The sequence below is a fragment of the Scophthalmus maximus genome, chromosome 2 (assembly GCF_022379125.1).
Source record: "Scophthalmus maximus strain ysfricsl-2021 chromosome 2, ASM2237912v1, whole genome shotgun sequence".
NCBI lineage: Eukaryota > Metazoa > Chordata > Actinopteri > Pleuronectiformes > Scophthalmidae > Scophthalmus > Scophthalmus maximus.
This window is the reverse complement of record NC_061516.1, coordinates 1,096,042-1,117,135: the sequence shown is the minus strand read 5'-3', so window position 1 is coordinate 1,117,135 and position 21,094 is coordinate 1,096,042. Positions and strand designations below refer to the sequence as shown.

At 41.9% G+C, this 21,094-nt stretch overlaps 1 protein-coding gene across 4 annotated transcripts in view; it reads right to left on the bottom strand.

Moving 5' to 3' along the window:
- Positions 1 to 21,094, bottom strand: part of nrxn2b (neurexin 2b) — a 675,914-nt gene that overhangs the window by 2,973 nt on the left and 651,847 nt on the right. For all 4 annotated transcript variants that reach the window (XM_047329457.1, XM_035625686.2, XM_047329463.1 and 1 more), the window contains 2 exons: positions 18,266 to 18,591; positions 11,450 to 11,528 (listed from right to left, as the gene is read on the bottom strand). In XM_047329457.1, the coding sequence (XP_047185413.1) occupies positions 11,450 to 11,528; positions 18,266 to 18,591 (405 nt within the window). The remainder of the gene's footprint in view (positions 1 to 11,449; positions 11,529 to 18,265; positions 18,592 to 21,094) is intronic.

Sequence of the window (21,094 nt, the reverse complement as noted above, 5' to 3'; positions counted from 1 at the left end):
GAAAAAGAGTGTCAGAGACCGCCTGAGAGAGAGACCACTTCCAGTCCACAAAAGAAAAACAGTTAAAATAATACAGCACCCAGTATTAGAACAGCACTAAGACTTTACATGAGGTTAGTTGTGTAAGTTTAGTTAGTCTGTTCTATTCAAATAGTGAATATGCTGACTAACTCTGAACTGAAGTAAAATACAAGCTGTAAGAAAAATACTCTCTCCTGCACTGTTCTGACTTCACTCCCTGTTCTTGACACACCTACACGTCATATCACTAACACAGGATTAAAATAGGCTAAAAATTACACTCAACAATTTAACATCTATCGTACTCGTACTATACAGCCTATCCTTCACTGCTAACTTGCTAGTCTTACCTATGCTCACTACACTGATGCTCAAATGTTTCTGCTGTGATTAGTTAAATAAGATAGCAAACCACGAGGTTCAGGTCACTTACATCAACAAATTGGCCGCATGATTTTTGCATGAAAAAAAAATTACAAAAAGACAGCTGTGTAAGATTGTTCTCAGATAGTGATCAACAACCCCCCCGCCCCCTTCTATACTTCTTCTCATCCTCCTTTCTCTATAGGGTGATAAATAATCATAACCTATAGAACTTTATTGAATTATTCAATGTGTTTTATTCCTCTAATTACTTATGAAGAAGTGGCTCAATCCCCATTACACCCATTTGGAAATGGTTGTTTCTACAGCTCATTTGTTATTGGCTTAATCTTTATGCAAACCCTCAGAAGTGGCTGCAGGACACTGATGCCCCTACTTTCCAATCCAAACTCCCAGTGCACCGTACAGTAAACTGAGAGACTGAACATTATACACTACTGCTTCCTTTTCTTATACAAGTCTCTGTTGCCCACTTCCCTCCTAAACACCACACATAAGCATGGGGCAATTGCATTCTTCTTAAACAGCCACCACCACAACTGAACAGTTAAAATTTTAATCTGATTGTATCCCACTGTGAAATGAACACCCAAATTAGATAAAGATTGTTTGGGTGTAAAATAAAAGCCATTCATTCAGGAGGAATTTTATAAGTGTCTGGAAGCCCAGCTGGAGTTAATGGTTAAATATAGTGTGGATATGTTAACAGAACATGTCAGAATATCAGTAACAGTCTGTTTATAAATTACATTTGACTTAATAACACTTTCCTTTTCAGGGACACAGTCAAGGAATCAATTAAAAACACGGAAGGGGGGATTAGATCATGATACATCTTGGGGGTGGGGTGGGGTGGGGGTGGGGGTGGGGGGTGGTTGGGGGGAGAAAAAGGGAAGGTAACAGCAAAACATGACCAAAGAAATGCCAACATCACCAGCATGAAATCATGACTGTGGCTGTTTGTTCAGTTTAAGAGGTAAATCAGAGTGACTCAGTGGGAGAGGTCAGGGATGATAAGGGAGGTTTTGGGACTGTAACAATTTCCTCATGGCCTTAATTTAGCTCAGCAACTCTCAGAAACCCCCCCACCCCCCCCCATGTCAGTCATTCAACCATTCATTTTCACTCAGAATGGCAAAGGCTTTGTTACAGAGGGTGATATATTGAGTTAAAGAAATAAAAAATATCAGCATATAACAACACACTTGACAGAAACAGGCCTTGAAATGAAGTAAAAATGTCAGAGCTGTAAAGAGAAAAAAACTGGGGAAGGGTTGCACAATTACTAACTTCTTATTTCAGTACCAGTGCTGGAACGGATATAGTTTCCATGACAATGCTCACGTTTTTGTTGTCTCTATTATATTTTCTTTTTTTCTGTGTTTGAGGGCTGTTTGACCTTGAAGCCTGAGAGGACAGCAAAAAATGGTGGCACATTTGGGAGCAAAGAATCCGCATCAAGCAGGATTCTGCAAGTTTAGCGCATCCAAGAAGAAATCTTTTTGGTTTTGTGAAATAACTTCAAAGTCAAAGAAGAAAGGTGGTGGTGGTGGTGGTGGTGGGGGGGGACCTCAGAGATACAAGATGAACGTGTGAATAGTGCGGTTGCTATCTTCCCTTTGCCATCAGTCTGTGTTGCAGAGATGCTGAAATTACAATTTCAAGCTTATACCTGCTGCTCAGAGTGCAGCCCAGCCATTACTGAGGAGTTTCCTCCCCCCTCTGCATGCCCCACTTACAGAACATGTGGTCGACATTCCATGTGACTGGCAGGCAGTGGCTACTTCATGTAATTGTTAGAGAAAGAGGAACATTATGTTTCTCTGCTCAAATTCTTCCTAATATAAACCCACAGAACATCAGGGGGGAAAATATTGATATTAAATTTATATCTTTAAAAGTAAAGGTTCAGACAAATCACTCACATCACTCTGCTGTACTCTAATGCTTAGTGGAGCCAAAGCCTGGAGGTATTATGGCATCATCCCATATTACTGTCAGACAGTGGCTACTGGAAAGATAATGACTCTCAGCCCTCATACACAGTGAGCCACATCTCAAAACTGAAGGCAGTTATCCAGTGAACCATCTTTTCATTTCCTGTTGTGTGACCCAGACCTACAGCACCCACAGTTTAAACTAATCAACAACTTAGATTGTCTCTCCCCCTCCCCATGACTGCACCCTCTTTTCTCTGTATGCAGTTCTGATTGTTCCGTCAACACCCAGGGGCAGCTGACAAAGTTCTGTTTGGTGAGGCAGCATGTTACGAACGACACGCGAGTTCAAAGATGCGTTCATCTGCTGAAAAGCTGCTAAGAACCATAGACACAGTGAGAAAACTACTGAAGACGCTATTGATTTGTCACTGTTAGCATTTGAGCAAGAGATATTTTAATATTTTTTAACTGCTATGTGAGACACCGTCTCATTATTCTATTTTGCATCAAAGCTCTCATTCGCATCTGACTCATCTCGTGGTTTACACAAAACCAGGCGTGAGACCAATTCTGATCCAAGGAGAATACATAGAGCATGATTCCAGTGTGTGGGCATCTCCTTTAACATTGGAAGAATGTCGTTTAAACGTTAAAGCAAGGGAGACACAGAGATATTGAGCCTGACTGATTGAGTTTGACTCCAATGATTTGAACAGCTGAGTCAGTGGAACCACAATTGGTCCACATGATGACATTACTTTATCTTTACCCACACGCCACTCCACAGCTCTGCCAGTATGAGTCACCTCCCTCCTATTTACTCAGATGGATACTGATGCGTCTATGTTGGTCTACTGACAAACATCTTTATTCTGCCGATCACGTTGCCCCGCTCACAGCCATTTGAAATATTAAGAGCAAAAAGGTTGTTTGGATTTTGAGCATTATATAATTCTGTTTTGATTAGGGTGCAGATGGAAAATCCAACAGCGTGGCAGAGCATAATATATTTTCCTTTGCTTGCATTTAAATCATGCCACAGTAGCTACAGTTATGGCCGTTGTAATCGGTGCTAAAGGAAGAAAAAAACAAAGCTGCTTTTTCATACATGTGAGTCAATAAACGGCTGGATTTGCTGCATTTGCTCTCACACAAAGAATTTATGCCCTACTCACATCAGGTCTCATACGTGCTACAGGCAAAGTCACCTCCCTGCTGCTCTGCAGCACCTGGACCCACAGCATGAAGCTGGCCTCCGGATTCAGAGGTATCAAAATCTCATTCAACCTCTATTTTTTTTTTTGTTGGGTTTTTCTTCATTCCAACTTATTTATCTATCTATCTATATATATCGATATCCTTATATATATATATATATATATATATATATATATATATATATATATATATATATATATATAGTATAACGCCTACAGCATCCTGAGACTGATAAGTAACTCAGAGGTATGCAAGAGAGAAGGATGGTGATGTCGAGCCGAGGTAGAGAAGAGACCCACTGTGAAAAACAGAGATGAAATTAAAGATTTAATGAGCTTGTAGTCGTAGAAAGAGACGTTTGTATAATATCTTAAATTGTGTCACTATGAATACAATTAGTGTCTGTTTTATTTAATGCCTGTGTCAATGAATGTAGAAATACTGTATCGCAATGTGTCTTTTTGTGTGCACATTCACTTTGTCACTCCAGCTTTGCATTCAAGGTTCTCACTTCCTGGTTCTTGTCACTCCTGACAGTGGCTCATTAACAGCACTGGAGGATCCAAACCAGAGCTTTAAGTTGGTGATGTAATTAGGCTCCCTCACAAAGTCAAAGTTTTATTAGCCTCGTGGGAAAGGCAGCAATCGTTCACGCAAATTTCCCTCTGCTCACTGTCTCAATTTTGTATTCCTCTCCTCGGCTTCCTCCCCTTTTTCTCACTGCATCTCCGTCTCTCCTCCCAATTTCTCTGTTCTGCTCTGAGCACAAAGGAACGTGACACAACTCTCAATGAGGGTCAGTCCTTCCAGCTCTTTCCCACTCATCTCTTCATCTGGTCTTTTTCTCCATGCATCCTGTGCGTGGTCTGGTTTGCCTCTACTCTGAGCTCGTCAACAAGCAGGTGGCCGTGGCTTCCTGAAAATCATCATCTCAGCTCTTCAGATCGAGGGTCGTAACTTAGCACTAGACTAAACAAAAAAAAAAAGCCTGGACCAAGATGCAATTGCGGAAAACAAGTCGAATGTCTGGCATTGTGTTGTAGTACAATAGCTGCAGGTAAACACATCTGTAAAGCAGATGGAGCTCCACTGAGTGTATATAAGAAGGTGTTGACCCCGCTGGAACTCTTGTGGCATCTGGAAGGTGTGATATGGAGCATGTGCGAGTGTGTTTGTTTGTTTCTCAGGAGAGATGGCTGCAGAGAGAAAACTTCACACCCACAGAGTGAGAGAGACAAGTGTCTGTCTGGAAAGGTAAGTGTATCTGCAGCTTTCTGTGTTGGCAGGGGAGAGAGCGAGACACTTGCGTTTCCCCACAGGAGATTAATAGCATCCACCGAAAAACTGTCATTTCTGCTTCAGATAAGAAGGGAATTGAGCCTCTATTTCAGTCGCAGCCACCTACAGACACCTCAGGAGAACGCTACTCTCGACTTTCTCTACACCGGTTCAGATCAGGTTCTCCTTGCACCAACACACTGATTCTTATAATCTGCCATGAACAGCCCCACAGAAGTTCCATTCAGACCACTAATCCCCATTCCTAAAATAAATTTAAATAAAAAGGTAGTCTAACAAAGTGAAGCGCTTTTCACAAAAAAAGACATTATGGTTATTGTGACTGTGATGGTCTGCTTTACCCTCAGGACCATCGCAGGAGATTTTCCCCAAATCTTCATAGTGGATCCATGCTAAGATTAGCAAAAGATAGTTATGTTATTTGAATTTCTTTCTATGAATCCCATAATAATCTCTATAAACTATTCTCATGGTGGTTTTTCTTCTTCCACTGCAGTTACTGGCAAGTTAGAGTTCCAAGCACCATGGAGCGCCACAGAATGTCGTTCGTGCCTGTGGTCATTAGACTTCTCCCTCAGAATGTCAACAGACCGGCCCTGGATTTAGACCATGATTTAACACAATTTATCTGTGTGTGTGTACACAGGGTTAGCTGTTGAGAAACACACTGTTCAATCCTTTCGTTAATTTCTTCAGATTTCTTTTAAAACATTTACAACTTTGGGGTCTCTAAGCAACCCTACCCTGTTGCACCCCATGTGACCTGTCTGCCTATGCACTTTTCACTATAATAACTCTTAAACAAAGCTCACTTGTGCTTTATAACTCTATATGGGATTAACTACATTCCCTTTTGGTGATTCAATGAAATTTAAAGATCTGACAAACCTCTCAAAACTACATTTGCCTGTATTTTCCTGTTCACTCTGCAATCTGTCACATTTCTGAGGATAAGAACACTAACATCTGTTTAACTGACTTTAAGTAAAATGAGAAATACAGTGACAGATTGAATTTGCGGCATGTTTCACTGATTGTTTGGATTCGGTACAATCTGCACAGCAGTCTATAATATGCTAATCAAATGTGCATTTATGAACTTAATTTTTAATGACTGCGGTAACACTTTTCATGAAGCCCATATCTATAGTGCATTATAGCATTCGTAGTGCATTATAAGGCATTCATAATGTATTATAACTGTCCTCATTAACACACATAAGGCATTCTGATGCACTATATCAACAGTCAAAATACATTATAAATGTTGCTTATAATGAATTATAAAGTGTCTTATGGATGCTTTTGACTATTTAAAAACAAGAGGTTGACTGATTTGTTTGTTTTACATTATGACTACCTATACACATCTCAACAATCCACTGTAGTAAGGACTCATAGTATGCTATAATGCTCTATGCAGTATCATAAGTCCTTATTGTATGCGTTTCATTGAAAGTGAAGTTCATATTCATGCATCTATAATGATTCATGCTTCATTATAATGTTTCATTGTTGTACCTAGTAAAGTGAAGTGCTTTTGCATACATTCAAAAAAAGGTAAGCTGCATCATAAGTGATTATTTTAAAAGACCTCACACTGTGTGTGTGTGTGTGTGTGTGTGTGTGTGTGTTTTGTGTGTATGTGTGTGAGAGAAGAGGGGTCGTATTTACAGTGGCTACATAGTTGTTGATGGTCTGTTGAAACACCCTGTGCATGCATGGCACCCTGGACTTAATAGGGGCTAAGATTAGTTGCAGAATTGTTATTGTATTAGTTTGTGTCACTACCTTGGTCCCCCCACCATTTTTCTGGTTATCATTACTTTAAATGCTTTGTGTCACTTGTAAACAGCGGACACGCAGGTGATAGTCATTTTCTCCAGTAGATGGTGGTAACTGCTTAAATATTTGAGTGACGTGCGCTATATTCCTTTGTAGAAGGAAATTAGCTCAGTCACAGCTGAAAACAGTCAGAATAGAAGACATGGGAGACCAAACTCATTGGAGACTGTCTTTCTGGTTGTATTTTCAGGTGAGACAAGTGCACAAGCACCATATATTTATGTTAAGTTTATTCACATTTGTGTTGTCACGTTTAATGCGTGTTTGATGTGTTTAATGATAGAAGATGATGAATACCGAGATGGCGCCGTGGATGGTCGCCTCGGTTGTGCGCCTCGGTTGTGCGCTCTCCTTGTTTTGTTTCCACTTGCCACTCTCTGATAACATTCCGAAGAGAAGAGTTATTAAACCCCCGACTTTCCACTGGGCAAACTTTTCCGCGGTTTTACGGAACTTTTAGCTGGAGGAGCAGTGGCTCTGTTTGGAACTCGCAGAAGAAATCATCTTTGGGAAATGTGCAGGAGCGCTCCTTAGACCGTGCCAGCGGGGATTTTGCACGCTCCCATCAATTCATCTGGCTAATTTCCGCTCTCTGGCCAACAAGATGGATGAACTACAGTTCTTAAACAGAGCAAACACGGCCTTCTGCAGATCTGCTGCCCTTTGCTTCACTGAAACCTGTCTCGGTGAGCACATCCAGGACAACACACTCTATCTGCCGGGCTTCCAGCTCCTCCGAGCGGACCGAGACATGGAACTAAGTGGAAAAAAACAGGGCGACGGACTCTGCTTCTACATAAATGAAGGTTGGTGTACAGTTGTCACAGTGTTGAAAAAGTCATGAAGCCCTCACATAGAGACTTTTTTCATTGACTGCAAACCCTTTAATTCACCGGGGAGTTCTCATTCATTCTGGTCGGTGTTTACACCCTTCCTCAGGCCTGTGTTAATGATGCCTTAACACAGGCCAGTTATCTGGCCTGGTTGGCCAGATAACTAACTTGGAGAAAAAACACCCAGACTCCCTTCTCATTGTTCTTGGGGACTTTAACAGAGCAAACCTCAGCCACAAACTCCCAAAATACAGTCAGCATATTAAGTGTCCCACCAGGGACAGCAACACACTTGACAACTGCTACACTGTAATAAAGGACGCATATCGCTCTGTTCCCCATGCAGCCTTGGGACACTCTGGTCACTGTCTGGTTCATCTTCCCCTTGACGTACAGGCAGAAACTGAGATCTGCTAAGCCTGTGGTCAAGACTGTGAGGAGATGGACTAATGAGGCAAAGATGTAGTTACAGGCCTGCTTTGACTGTGTTTTTGAGGTTGCTGCCTCGGATCTGGACAAACTTGGTGACTCTGTTACATCTTACATCAACTTTTGTGAAGATCTGTGTGTATCGACAAAAACCTTCTGCACATACAACAACAATAAACCCTGGTTCACTACAAAACTCAAGACAGCTTTGTCGTGCCAAGGAGGAGGCCTACAGGAATGGTGACAGGATCCTGTACAACCAGGCCAGTGACACACTGACAAAGGAGATCAGAGTGGCAAAGCAGTGCTACACTGATAAATTGAAGGCAACGACCCTGCGTCAGTGTGGAGAGGCCTGCAGGAGATCACCAGCTACAGGAAACCATTCCCCCCGCTGCAGAGAACCATCAACTGGTTGACGACCTGAATGTCTTCTACTGCAGGTTTGATAAGCCCACTTTCACACCCCTCACCCACCCCGGCTTCACCACACAATCTTCTGCATTCACTGCCTGCCCCCTACCCCTCCCCACTGACCCCCCACCTGCACTCAGGATCTGTGAAGAGGATGTGAAACAGCTCTTTCACAGACAGAAGACCAGGAAGGCTCCAGGCCCTGGGGAAGACCCCCCAGGGAATTACGCATGGGTCCTGTTTGTGGATTTCAGCTGGGCGTTCAACACCATTGTCCCAGACATCCTTCACTCCAAACTCTCCCAGCTCACTGTATCTGCCCCCACCTGTGAGTGGATAAATCACATCCAGCACCCGGACAATCAGCACTGGAACCCCCCAGGGGTGTTTGCTCTCCCCACTGCTCTTCTCCCTCTACACCAACGACTACACAAACTCCTGAAGTTTGCAGACGACACAGCGGTCATCGGGCTCTTACGGGACGGTGACGAGTCTGCGTACCGACGGGAGGTTGAACAGCTGTCCCTCTGGTGCGGTCAGAACAACCTGGAGCTGAACCCCCTCAAAACTGTGGAGATGACAGTGTTCAGGAGGAGCCCCCCAACACTGCCCCCCCTCACCGTACTCAACAGCACCGTGTCTGCTGTGGAAACCTGCAGGTCTCTGGGAATCACAATCTCCCAGGACCTAAAGTGGACATCCAACACAGGAACCATCATAAAAAAGGCCCAGCAGAGGACCCAGGAAGTTGAAACCTGCCTCAGGAGATGCTGATCCAGTTCTACTGTGCAGTCATCTGGTCTGTTCTGTGCTCTTCCATCACTTTCTGGTTTGCTTTGGCCACCAAACAGGACAGGAGGAGACTACAACGGACTGTCAGGACTGCAGAGAGAATCATCTGTGCCAATCTGCCCTCCATTTAGGTCCTGTATGTGTCCAGAACCAGGAAACGTGCAGGTAACATCACTGCAGACCCATCACACCCTGGATACAACCTGTTTCAACCCCTCCCCTCCGGCAGGCTTTTCAGATCACTGTACGCCAAAACTGCCAGATACAAGAACAGCTACTTCTCACACACGTCCATTCACATTCTGCCATGTCCTCCCACCTTGTGTATAGAGTCTATTTTCTTAATTATTCAATATTTATTCCAGTATTCTACCTCATGTATATATAGTAATCTGTTCATTCAATTTCTCATCCATATTCATTTCAGCATCTTTGCACTAGTATCTTCCTACAACACATTGCTCTCTATTTCGTACATCAATATATATATATTCTTTATGTCTTTTAAAAATATTTTTAAAATTTTGTTTAAATTATGTTTATTACTGTATATAATAAATAAATGTTATTGTTATGTTCTTGTCGTCTAGCTCTGTTGTCCTTGTTTTGTTTGTGTTAGTCTTTTTCTGTGTAAGTTCTCTGAGAGCTCAGGAAACTGGAGTCTAATTCCTTGTATGTTTACACATGCATGGCCAATAAAGCCAATTCTGATTCTGAAGATAAGGCAGCTAACTAAGGCTAGCTGGAATCACTAACTTTAGCATGTTAAGTGCGCTAGCTGTTTGACTTCTATTCACGTGTTTATTATGTTATCTAGCTCTTGTGTAGAAGGAAGTTAGCCAGGTTACAGGTCAGATTAGAAGAAACAGGAAATCATTCTCAATAAAGACGGTCTTTCTGGTTGTATTTCCATATTAAAATCATCTGGCACCTAGATGGAAAGTGTCTTCATTCAGTGTGTTACTCATGCCTTATTTTGTACAAATAAAGTTTGACTAAATCTATTTTTTCTTTTTATTGCTTTAAATATATCATGTAGTTCTTATATCTTGAAGTTCTAAAGCGCATACATTTTACTTGTAATTCTCTGCATTTGGCAATCTTGTAAAATAATCACTTATGATGCAGCTAAGGTTTTTAATGTATGCAAAAGCACTACACTTTTCTTAACACCAACAATGAAACATTATAATGAAGCATGAATCACTAGTCCTTACTACAGTGGATTGTTGAGGTGTGTATAGGTAGCCATAATGTAAAATAAACCCATCAGTCAACCTCTCGTTTATAACTAGTCAAAAGTATCCATAAGACACTTGAATTTATAATTCATTATAAGCAACATCTATAATGTATTTTGACTGTTGATATCATACATCAGAATGCAATATGTTTGTCTATGAGGACAGTTATAAAACATTATGAATGCCTTATAATGCACTATGAATGCTATCATAATCCACAATAGATATTGGGTTCATAGATACAGTTACCATGATGACTGATGCCTCGAGTATCATTACCGCGTTACAGAAGAAAAAAAAATGTTATTCCTAGGAATAGTAATATACTAATATATCATAAATACAAATAGCACCGTAACAGCATGTATACTTAGTGTTTTAATTATGGATTAATTGAGGGAATTGTTGATTTTATCCCAATCCCACCCACACCACAGTTAAATCCATTAAGCTGAAGTCTTGTCAGACAGGAGCTTTAGCGCCAGCAGTAATTTGAACCACACATCTTCACTGTATGTGCTTCTTGGCAGCTTTTGACTATGGTCAGCTAAAGAGAGCTAGAACCCTCAGAGGCAGGGCCTAAAAGAAATGGCCTTTAACTTCCACCTCCTGTCATGGTGTCAGAGCAATGCCTGACCTGCTGTTCATACCAACACTGCCTCAGACACTGGGCCTGCCAGCCCACACCTTTGTGAAGCTGCTTCTCCACATTGAAACTTTACTGCCTAGTTAAAGTCGGGGCAGGAGATTAGTGCAACAGCTGGGTAAATGCCAGATAATAACACTTGGCTGAACACTTTAAGGGTTGCAGTGCTGAGGACCACCTGCTGCTTTGAAACCAACAAAGAAGGAGATTGGAGGGTATGGATCTGGCCAATCAGAGCTGCATATAGAGTCACATAGCTGTGCAGTAACCAAGTGTCACATAAAAGCATAGCATTAGTCCAGGTAAGTCTGCATTAGTCTCTAAACTCCGCTTTTTCCCCCGATACCAAGTACAATGAAGACAAAACTTTCTGAGTTGACTCACCATTTCCAGGCTCACACTCCTCCAAATCTTCGTCATCGCTAGGACACTCAGCCGATGCTACCAAAATGTCATCCGCATTCTGGAAGAACAGATACAGGAGGGGAGGGGACATAGAGTCAGAACAATTTTTTTTATTTATGTAGAGGATACACAGACCATCCGAGGGGATTAAGTGCCTGTGGCAGCATCAGTGAAGAATTCTGGCTCCAATGATACCTACTTTCACAAATGCTAATGCAGCCAGGAGAGAAATATTTTTCTTTGGTTAAAACATTTAGATTCATTGTTTTACAGTTTGTTAGATCTTGCAAACATGCAGGAAGTGGGGTCCTTTATGAGTAGCACTTATGTGTATTTATGTAAGCCAAAGTAAAATGAGCTCTTTCTGACCAAGCTTGACTGATCAAATAAAAAAACAGCACTCCTCCTTCATTGAGTGGCCACAAATAACACAAGCAGAACTGCTGAACCCTGTCCATCCACCCAAAATAAAGCACCATTTCAATGCTTGATTCAGGTGTTCACTATGAGTATTGCAACTTATACCTTACCCGGGGCTGAATGCCGATTAAACGTTTTCACTCATACGCCGGGTTTTTGGCCAGTGTGAAAGGGCAATAAATGAAATACCTAGGTAGCAGGTTATCTTGGGGGCGGGAACTTCGCTCACATCTTGTACAATTGTAGCATCTATTTACTAGAGCCCGACCGATATGGATTTTTAGGGGCCTGATGCCGATATTGATATTAAGGAGTACAAGATTCCCGATACGATACATCAATACATATAAATATATGACTACAAATTGAAGAGAAATTACAAATACAACCATATAAATAGAACTTGAATTAAGAAAATAAACACCAATTGTACATAAAAAGTAAACATAAATGCACATTTAAAGGCTCATATCAGTTGGTTGATGATATCGGTTGGGCCCTAAACATATCGGCCGATACCAATACGTCTGTGAAAGGCTATAATTGGCCAGCCGATATATCGGCTCTACTATTTACTGACAAAGCATAAACTGCACAGTCCTAACTGCTATGCTGCTAACTTCTCTGCTCCAAGTTGCTTCAAGACTCCAGGCTCACCATCACTCGCCAACTCGCTCTTTCACACAACACACTGAACTTTCCCTCTAAGCAGCTGCACTTCATGTTTACACATGAAGTGTGTAAACTATGTTCTGCCTGAAAGTTCTCAAACATACTACACATGAAAAATCCCATTTGATTTTTTAATTGCTGCTGCTGCTGCTTCCTCAGGAAGACGACTGTTGGAAGTAATTTTTTAAATGCACAAGTGTGGTTTCCACATACATCTGTGTGTGTGGGTGTGTATAATAATGTGTGCATTATCGTAACTGATCGCAGAACGGTGGAAGTTCATTACCTCAGATCATTACCTGTAGGAGATATACACACTTTCTTTTTTAACTAGAATTTGTAGACATTTGTGTTCAACAGCATTGGGGCTCTGAGATGAAAACAGATTGATTCTGACAAGGTGCATCCAACTTAGTAGCCAAGGTTTGTCCTCACCACTGCATGACTCATGGCTACATGTCTAGACAACCAAATCTCCTTGCTGCTCCTCTCTATCTCTGGTTGTTATTCAAGATGGGGTCATCTGATAGAAAATGGATCTTTCATGAGGATAATTGATTCAAGCGCCACACTGCTACGCAGCGCTTTCTCTCTGTTAGTCCGCCACGACCTGGCTGTAATCATTCATTAATTACGTTGTGTGAGTGTGTGTGTTCAGCTCACCTGGTTCTGTCAAATGCACCTAATGATTCTGCCTCGTGTTTCTCAGCAACATCCTTATGAAATACGCAATCAGCTGCCTCCCTTTCCCCCACTCAATATACGTAATGAATCCTTTAAAAAGGGCGCTTCATCGAATCAAGCACATCGGACATCAATATATGTCCAAAGCTGTTTGTGGAAATCCAGTCCCTTTCTGACTCAATTTCAGATGGCTATTTCATTTTGCTGGAGTCGTCACAGCTGTAATTTAGTTCAGTACCTGTGACACGTGTAAACCACGACTCACTAACGCAGAGAGTGTACTGCTGAGGGAGTACTTCAAAACTCGAGTTTCACCTGGTCAGAACTTTTTTAATGTCCTCAAATCTCCAAGTTAAATCTATGAGGAGGCAACTTTGAACCGTGTTGCATCCATCCAAACAGGAGATCACAAATACCTGGGAGTGCTCTCAACCTATACAGCAGCAGCACAGGCGTAGCTTGTGATCTTAGTTTTATAACACCCTGACACCAAATTTGTGTCAGAGCGAGACAAGAGATGACTCCAACCGATTTGTGGAAGCTCACAGTATCTAGGGGTGAAGGAGAAGGAAAAAAAATACCCCCACACATATTTTATTATAAGCATCAAAGCCCATTATTTCACTATGATCAAAGCTACGGCACGGCGGGTAGCTCAGAGCTTTTGGAGAAATTGAAATTTGGGTTACTGTTCGCTTGCTTTCCACCACCGTGGCTCAGCTCCCACATCCGCTGTGCATTGGCTGGTGCTGCGGATATACATCAGACGGATACAGTTCCCGTTAGCTTTGCACACTGCTGTATTTATAATGCTATCGATATGTTTGGTCTAGCACAAAATTACACTGCAGCCTCCATACAATAAGATATTGGTTGGAGCTGGAACTGGCAATTATTATTCTTTTCTCTTCAAAGACTGTCCCGAGCAGTCCCTTCAGGTTATCCCACACTGGATTCAATTTATTTCAATCCTTTACATCTCCTCACATTTAGACTATGGTATATGATATACAACTCAAATAACTTCAAGTGATTTATCAATGTCCTGCCATATACTGTAAACTGTTTATGTTAATGTTTACATGAGCTGAATTTACTTTTTACCGGGACAATATCAATCTATACGATTTCTACAAACTGAGCAACGACTGTTGCGTTAACATTCAAAAATAGCTTGATCAGCCAATCAGAGCTTTGTCGGTGGGATTAAAAACATGGATCTCATCTTTCAGTGCAACAGCCAAACAATTATTGACAAAGGAGCGGCTATGAAAACGGCTACAAGCATGGGTGAGATCAGCGCAGCACAAAGCGACTCTTTAATTGGCGAATTGACAGAACACTATACTCTGATTAACACAGAGCCTGCACCTTTCTGTTACCATGCTCTTATGCACATAACTGGTAACAGATTGCACACTTGCACCAAGATTATTTACATTCTTTATATTTATATTCCTTATACATGTTTAATTTTGGGGTTCTTAAATTATACATTTGTATTTCTGATATTTTTTATATTTTGTAAGGTGTGTTGTGTGATACCTGCTGCTGTAACACTGGAATCCCAGCTTGGGATAAAATAAAGTACATCTATCTAAAAATACTGCAGTTTCTATGAGACTGCAGAGTCGAAGCCATTCAGAGGCGTGAATTTAAAATCGCTTCATCGTTTCATTCGATGAAGCTAAACAACTAAACATGGCAGCACAGTTACTAAATTCATCTAAAATTAACCCAGATTGGGAAAATAAGTGGATTTAATCTGAAGATTGCAAACAATAAATGGATTTAATCTGAAGATTGCAAACTCCCCATGTGAGTCATAGTTATTACGTCCCATAAAGTTTCTATGTACACAGACAACTTTCTTTTCCTATTAAATCAAAGAACCACATATTTTCTAACACAGTTGTTCATCTTTTGAAAGATAATTAAACTAATTTCATGCCCATCCAAGCAGTCTGCAAAGCCGTGATACACACCACTGATACTGAATATCCATTTGTCTTCGGTTTATGACAAACTGCTTTTGCTGCGATAAAATGAAAACAAACAACACTACTTCCTGTGCACCACAGGCTTTTTCCCAGGACAGACATACCAGACGCTTAGTGTTTAGAACAGCAACTATAACAGATTTTATTCACTGTCTGGTGCCTCTCAGCTGTTCAAAATCAATATAATCCTCAAGGTTTCACGACTGTTTGCTTAATTTAACAGACAACAACTGTGTCTATTCTAACCATTATGACATAACTAATCGACAAATTCCAGAATAAATTTTTTTTCAGTCACACTGGGACCTTATGTATGCCTAAGCGGACCTGGGTAACCAACTACACAGCCCAATAATAATATTGCACAGCAAAATTTGCTCATCATAGTAAGTGGATGAATAACTCATTGGTAATATCTCTTCATTCTCAGGCACAAATCCTAAATGCTATTTCAGGCTATTGTGATAACACACAATGTTTAGTCAGGTACATAATAATAATAATAACCAAACCAGTTCTGATGCATGTGCAAATTTCCGGGCAGGTCGGAGCACATTTAGTGCCTAAAATTAGTGATTTATTTGCTAAATCATAATAATTCCTTCAATTTCAATAGGTCCTCCTCGCTCTGACTTTGTCAGTGGAGCTCGGTCCCTAATAAAGAAGAAGCTATTAAAATGTGCGCACACTGGCTGAAAAATAGATTCTTAGAAATATAAAAGCACGCTTAAGGTGAGACTGTGCTTTTTAATGACAAAACATAAACTACTATCGGCAAGTGCAGTGCACTTTAAGGCTTGTAACAACAGATCAGCACACAACTCTCAAAGCCCTTTGCTATCCTGAAAGAGTTCTAGATAATTGGTCAAACAGGGTTGTCTATCGCTGCCAATTTCATATCACAGGCCGCTGCCATAAAAGCTTGTTAGATGCTGAACACGGAAGAATGTTTCCAGCAAGAGGTCTGGAGCCCAGAGATATGATATTGAACTCGGTGGAGGTCTACATGTGACAAATTATTGTCTGGTTCAATTACTGAATAATTAGTTTAAAGACACATAAACACTTAACCATCCAAACAAGTCTTGCTCAGTTGGCAAGAATTGTATGTAATCAGATGACGGTTAACACTAAAATTCCCAATGGTTAGTTGATGACACGCACACATGGAGCGGAGAGATACTCGACCGCAAGAGATGCAAAACGCAGTAGAGAGCGGAAATGAAACAGTGAAACAGAAAATAGATAACAAATAACAGAATTTTTCCCTTTGTTTTCTCTCTGCTGCTTAAGCCACTTTAACTTCAAAGGAAATTTTCTTAATTTATGTCTTAAACACCAGACATTGCATTTGTGTACATATGGTTGTATTGTCTTACATGCACATTGCTTTGTTCATCATGGTTGAGTTGTTTTCATATGCACATTTGATTCACCTGTTCATTTAAACCTGCATTATGGGAAGTTTTCAATGCTAAAAAAAGCGTCTTTAGCAAATGAAAGCCTGGAGACGGAAAGAGCACTTAGGAGTGCTTGGGTGAACATGTTTTTAGAACACAACCGCCTTCATATCTTTTGTAAGCTGGCATCATACCGCTGCCTCGATGAGTCTATGGCGGCTTTTATTAAGCGACATTTTACAGGAGGAAAAAAAACTAACAAATAGCCAGGAGTTGATGCCAAACTAATGTTGCAATTTTCAGTCCACTTGGTGTTTGTGACACAAACTGGAATGAATCACACCTTCACTCTTCACTTAATTTTAGCCAACTAAATTGCATTCATTCAAAATGAGGCAGACAGGACGGTGGAAGGACAGAATCTGCTGAGGTTTGATATGATGATAAAGGGACAAAGAGAGAGTGTGTCAGCATTGCCTGATCATGGCTGTCAGGGAGGAGTGCAAGGAGTTTGCTGACTGATCTCAGAAAGCTTCAGTGGACATGAATCGCACTAATGAACACGAGTGAGAGAAGCATCCTGGTAATTGGCACCTTGCCTTTGTGTTTCCTACAACATCATCAAAGCTTTTAAAGACAAGAGCTTTCAAGTAGTTATAGCACAGAGCGATTTCAATAATGCGGATGTGGCTGACATAATGTACAACTAACATCGACATGGAGAGAAACTTGCATCTCTTCCAATCATGACCTGGATCCCGCTTTAAAAAATGCTGCACTGCACACACAGCATGTAGCTAATGACATTACGTGTGGACTGGAGCTTATTCCTCCCTGGAACACATGCAGCCTGTTATTAGTTTTTTTTATTAGAGTAGTGGGGCTGGATGACCCACCTCCTCCATGGAAGGGAAGAGCGCTTCCCTACTGTTTGATAATTGTTGCTTTCCATGCTGGCAATGGCTACACTTAGCATATGTGGATAATTATCCATAAATACAGACCATAAATCACAGTCTTTCACATGCATGTGATTGAGAGCTGTAAATAGAAGTTCACGGCAGCTGAAGTTGTTGTGCTGTCGCTGCCGTGGGAGCTCCTTTCCATCACGTTCCATTCTCCAGCCTTTGTTGATCTGCCTGGATGTGCTCTAATTTTCCAGCACCATACCACATCTGGGGTTCAGTCAGCCATATCTTCTTGCATCGAATCAAAATTGCTCTGTTGATTGGTCTTATAGGACTAGTCACACAAGTTGCTCTGTGACTGCCTCTCAGGCTGAGGGCTGACAAGGGGAGCCTCACACACAGCAGTGTGCTGAGGACGAGACTCTGCCTTGCGGCGGACGTATGATTCCTTTTGAAATGCAGGCCTACTCGTTCAAAGACGGTCATCTGATTACATGGGCATGCAGTTTAATCTTTCAAATATTGTTCTGAGCACTGATATTTTTTAGGGGAACTTTAGAAAGCCAATTAAAATTAACCAGCTATGTTTCATCACAGTGTACTGCAGTAAAATATATCTCCCCAGCTCAGTGGCTCTAACAGCAGCCTTCTTTTAGCTTCTCAGGATTTGTCACGTAAACAAGCTTAGATCACAATCTCATGACTGCTCACCTGTGTCACACTGTCCCTCATGGTAGGTGAGCGCTGTTTGCGGGTGGTGGTTGTGGCCATTGTGGTCGTTGTTTCCATGATTGTGGTGGACATGTCTGCCAGTGGCGTGGTGGAGGTGGTGTCAGTGGTGAGCACCGAGGGCACGTCACCCACCAGCCGCAGGTTACCCTGGGTCTGGACATTGGGGTCGCCCTCGGCTGCCAGTTTGAGCACCTGCAGGCCGTTGTAGTACAGACCTGAGATCTGGCCCTGGAAGTGGCGCCCCGTCTCTCCACCCCCACCAATTTTAATGAACGCTTGGCTGTTGAAGATTGTCAGCTGGCGACCTGATATGTGAGATATGAGGTGAAGGACAGAAACATGAAGGAGAGAGGAAGGGGAGGTAAGAGAGGCAGAAAAGAGAATCCATGGAAAGAGGGAAAGAAAGAGAAAAAGGCAAAGAATATAAATCAATCATGTTCTCTGTTTGAGTTTCCAGATGAAACAAAGGGGGGGTTGACAGGTGTAGTTTTTCTCCCTGGATTTTCTTCAGATGTAGCCAGTTGAGGTTTTATTCACAGTTTTCTACCCCATATTTGCATCCTGGTTCTCCTCGGGGGACATCCCACCATCCCACAACTTTGACCCTTATAATCATAGATGTTTATAGACAATTATTTCATGATGAGGTAATTATTAGAGAAAAGGGCGGGAGGAGGCAAAGAGCTTTTTTATGGATTAATCAATTCCTGTAAGGAAAGCTGGAGTGTGTTTGTGAAAGGAATCCTACACTAATGTGTGCCTGATGGGAGTGTGTGTTTCTATATGTTTGCATGCATGTTTTTAAATTCACTACTCCCTACATGTGTGAGAGATGACTACTCCTGCACGTGTGTGGACATTTACACCTCATGCACACGTAATTTGCTGAAACTAGTTTCCGGGTGTGTAATTGTATGTGACGAGGACAAATTAATCTTCTGGATGCTTTTTGAATGTTGCCGTTGTTTCGTCTGTGGGACTTCTCCTCATCAGCATGGAGGCACTGGAGACAGGCCCCATTTGTTTTCAATAAAGAGAGCCGAGAGGCTACTTCATCTCTGTAATTATGATTTACACTCCATCTACATGGGTGCAAGTGTCCTGATGTATGTGTAACACCCATGTGGGTGTACCACACATGTATTTGAGTGTTGGTGTGCTGGAAAATAGACCACATGTTCACTCTGTATGTGTGTGTGTGTGTATCTGGAAGTTTTCTACAATAGAGCCGGAGAGATAAATCTATTCCACTGAGATGGGCCATTACACGTGTCATCCCATTATCAGATCATTAGGCCCATCAGGGGCCCACAAGAGACCGGGCTACCGTTGCCTAACTTTATAATGAGACTTAATGTCTGGCATATGCACTGTTGACATAATAAGCTCATAATAAGAGTCTCACTCTATTATCTCAACACTTTTGCATGTTTGGTGTGGGAGTGATAACTGCAATAAACAGAAGGAATGGGAAAGACAGATTGTGGACATCAGCAACGAAAATACATAAAAATACAATAAAATAACGACCACACTTATGAATATACAGAGAGAAACATCAGGATTGAGAAAACAGGCAGGATCACACTCAGAAATGAATAAGAGCAATATACTGTAACTCCACCTCATGCCTACCCCACCCACCCCAAATCCAGTCAGTGTCCTTGACCAGAGGACACTCATACACATCAGCCCACAGGGTCTCCCATTTCAAGCAACCCCAGTCAGCCCCCACTTTCCACTGAAACGGTCATGGAGTGACGAGAAGCCGAGGACACACATGTTCATCTCCCCTGTATGTGAGCAGCAACTGCAAGTCAGCAGGTGATCTGCTCCGAAACGATAGTTTACTCTGGAGGGGTTTTGTATTGGTGTCACCATTGCACCCTGAGACAGTGAAACAGATATAAATAAACCATACTGACAAGTGGCTTATGATTAGGGTACAGAGAGGGCGGGGCGGGGATTAGTAATACCTCCCAACGTCAGTGCACATGCATTGGGGAATTGTGACATTTTCTTGAAGCATCCATTGGGTGACCTATTTAATCCTGCAGGTGACAATGTCCTCCTTTGTAAAGGGGAAAAAACCCAGCAGGAAGACGAGCAGGAGAGCACTGTGATCTGAGAGAGAGAGACAGTGCAAAAAAAAAGAGAAGGTGCCCTCTAGACTAGATGAAGGGAAATCAGTGTTTGTTTTTGTAGCTGTCTGCTCAGGTTGAAACTCTAACCGGGCCTGATGAAATTATTGTTTCAGGGTCTGCCAGGTCAAATCAAAAGTGGCATGCGGCTTAAGAGTCAATTTTGGCAGTAGGCATGAGTGGGGTGCGGTGGGTGAAGGGATAGAAAATAAAAGCGCCTATGCATGACAAGCAATCACAGCACTTTAAATGACAGAGCTGGATTTGGCACTGCTGCAGAGAAGAGGGTGTGTGCGCGTGTATATAATAACTTATGTAATATGTCAGTGAAATGACCTTCATGTGTGTGATAGTTGGCCTTTTCAAGAAGTGTGTATTGGCCCAACATTTATTTACATACCCCTTACCCTTTGTGTGTTTGTGTGCAGTAGACAGCCCAGCACACGGGGTTTGCACATTGATGAGGGTTCGTTGAACCAATGTGGGTGGCTGCTGCCCCATCTCTCTCCCCAGGGCTCTTAAGGTGATAGGCATTTAATGGGCAGAGGTTTGAACATGGGAGGGGCCGGGTAGGGGGATGAGGGGTTGAGTGGAGGGTGGCAGGCAGCCAGTCTCTCATTGTAACAGACATCCACAGCCTTACACAATGCCTTAATTAACCGTAGTG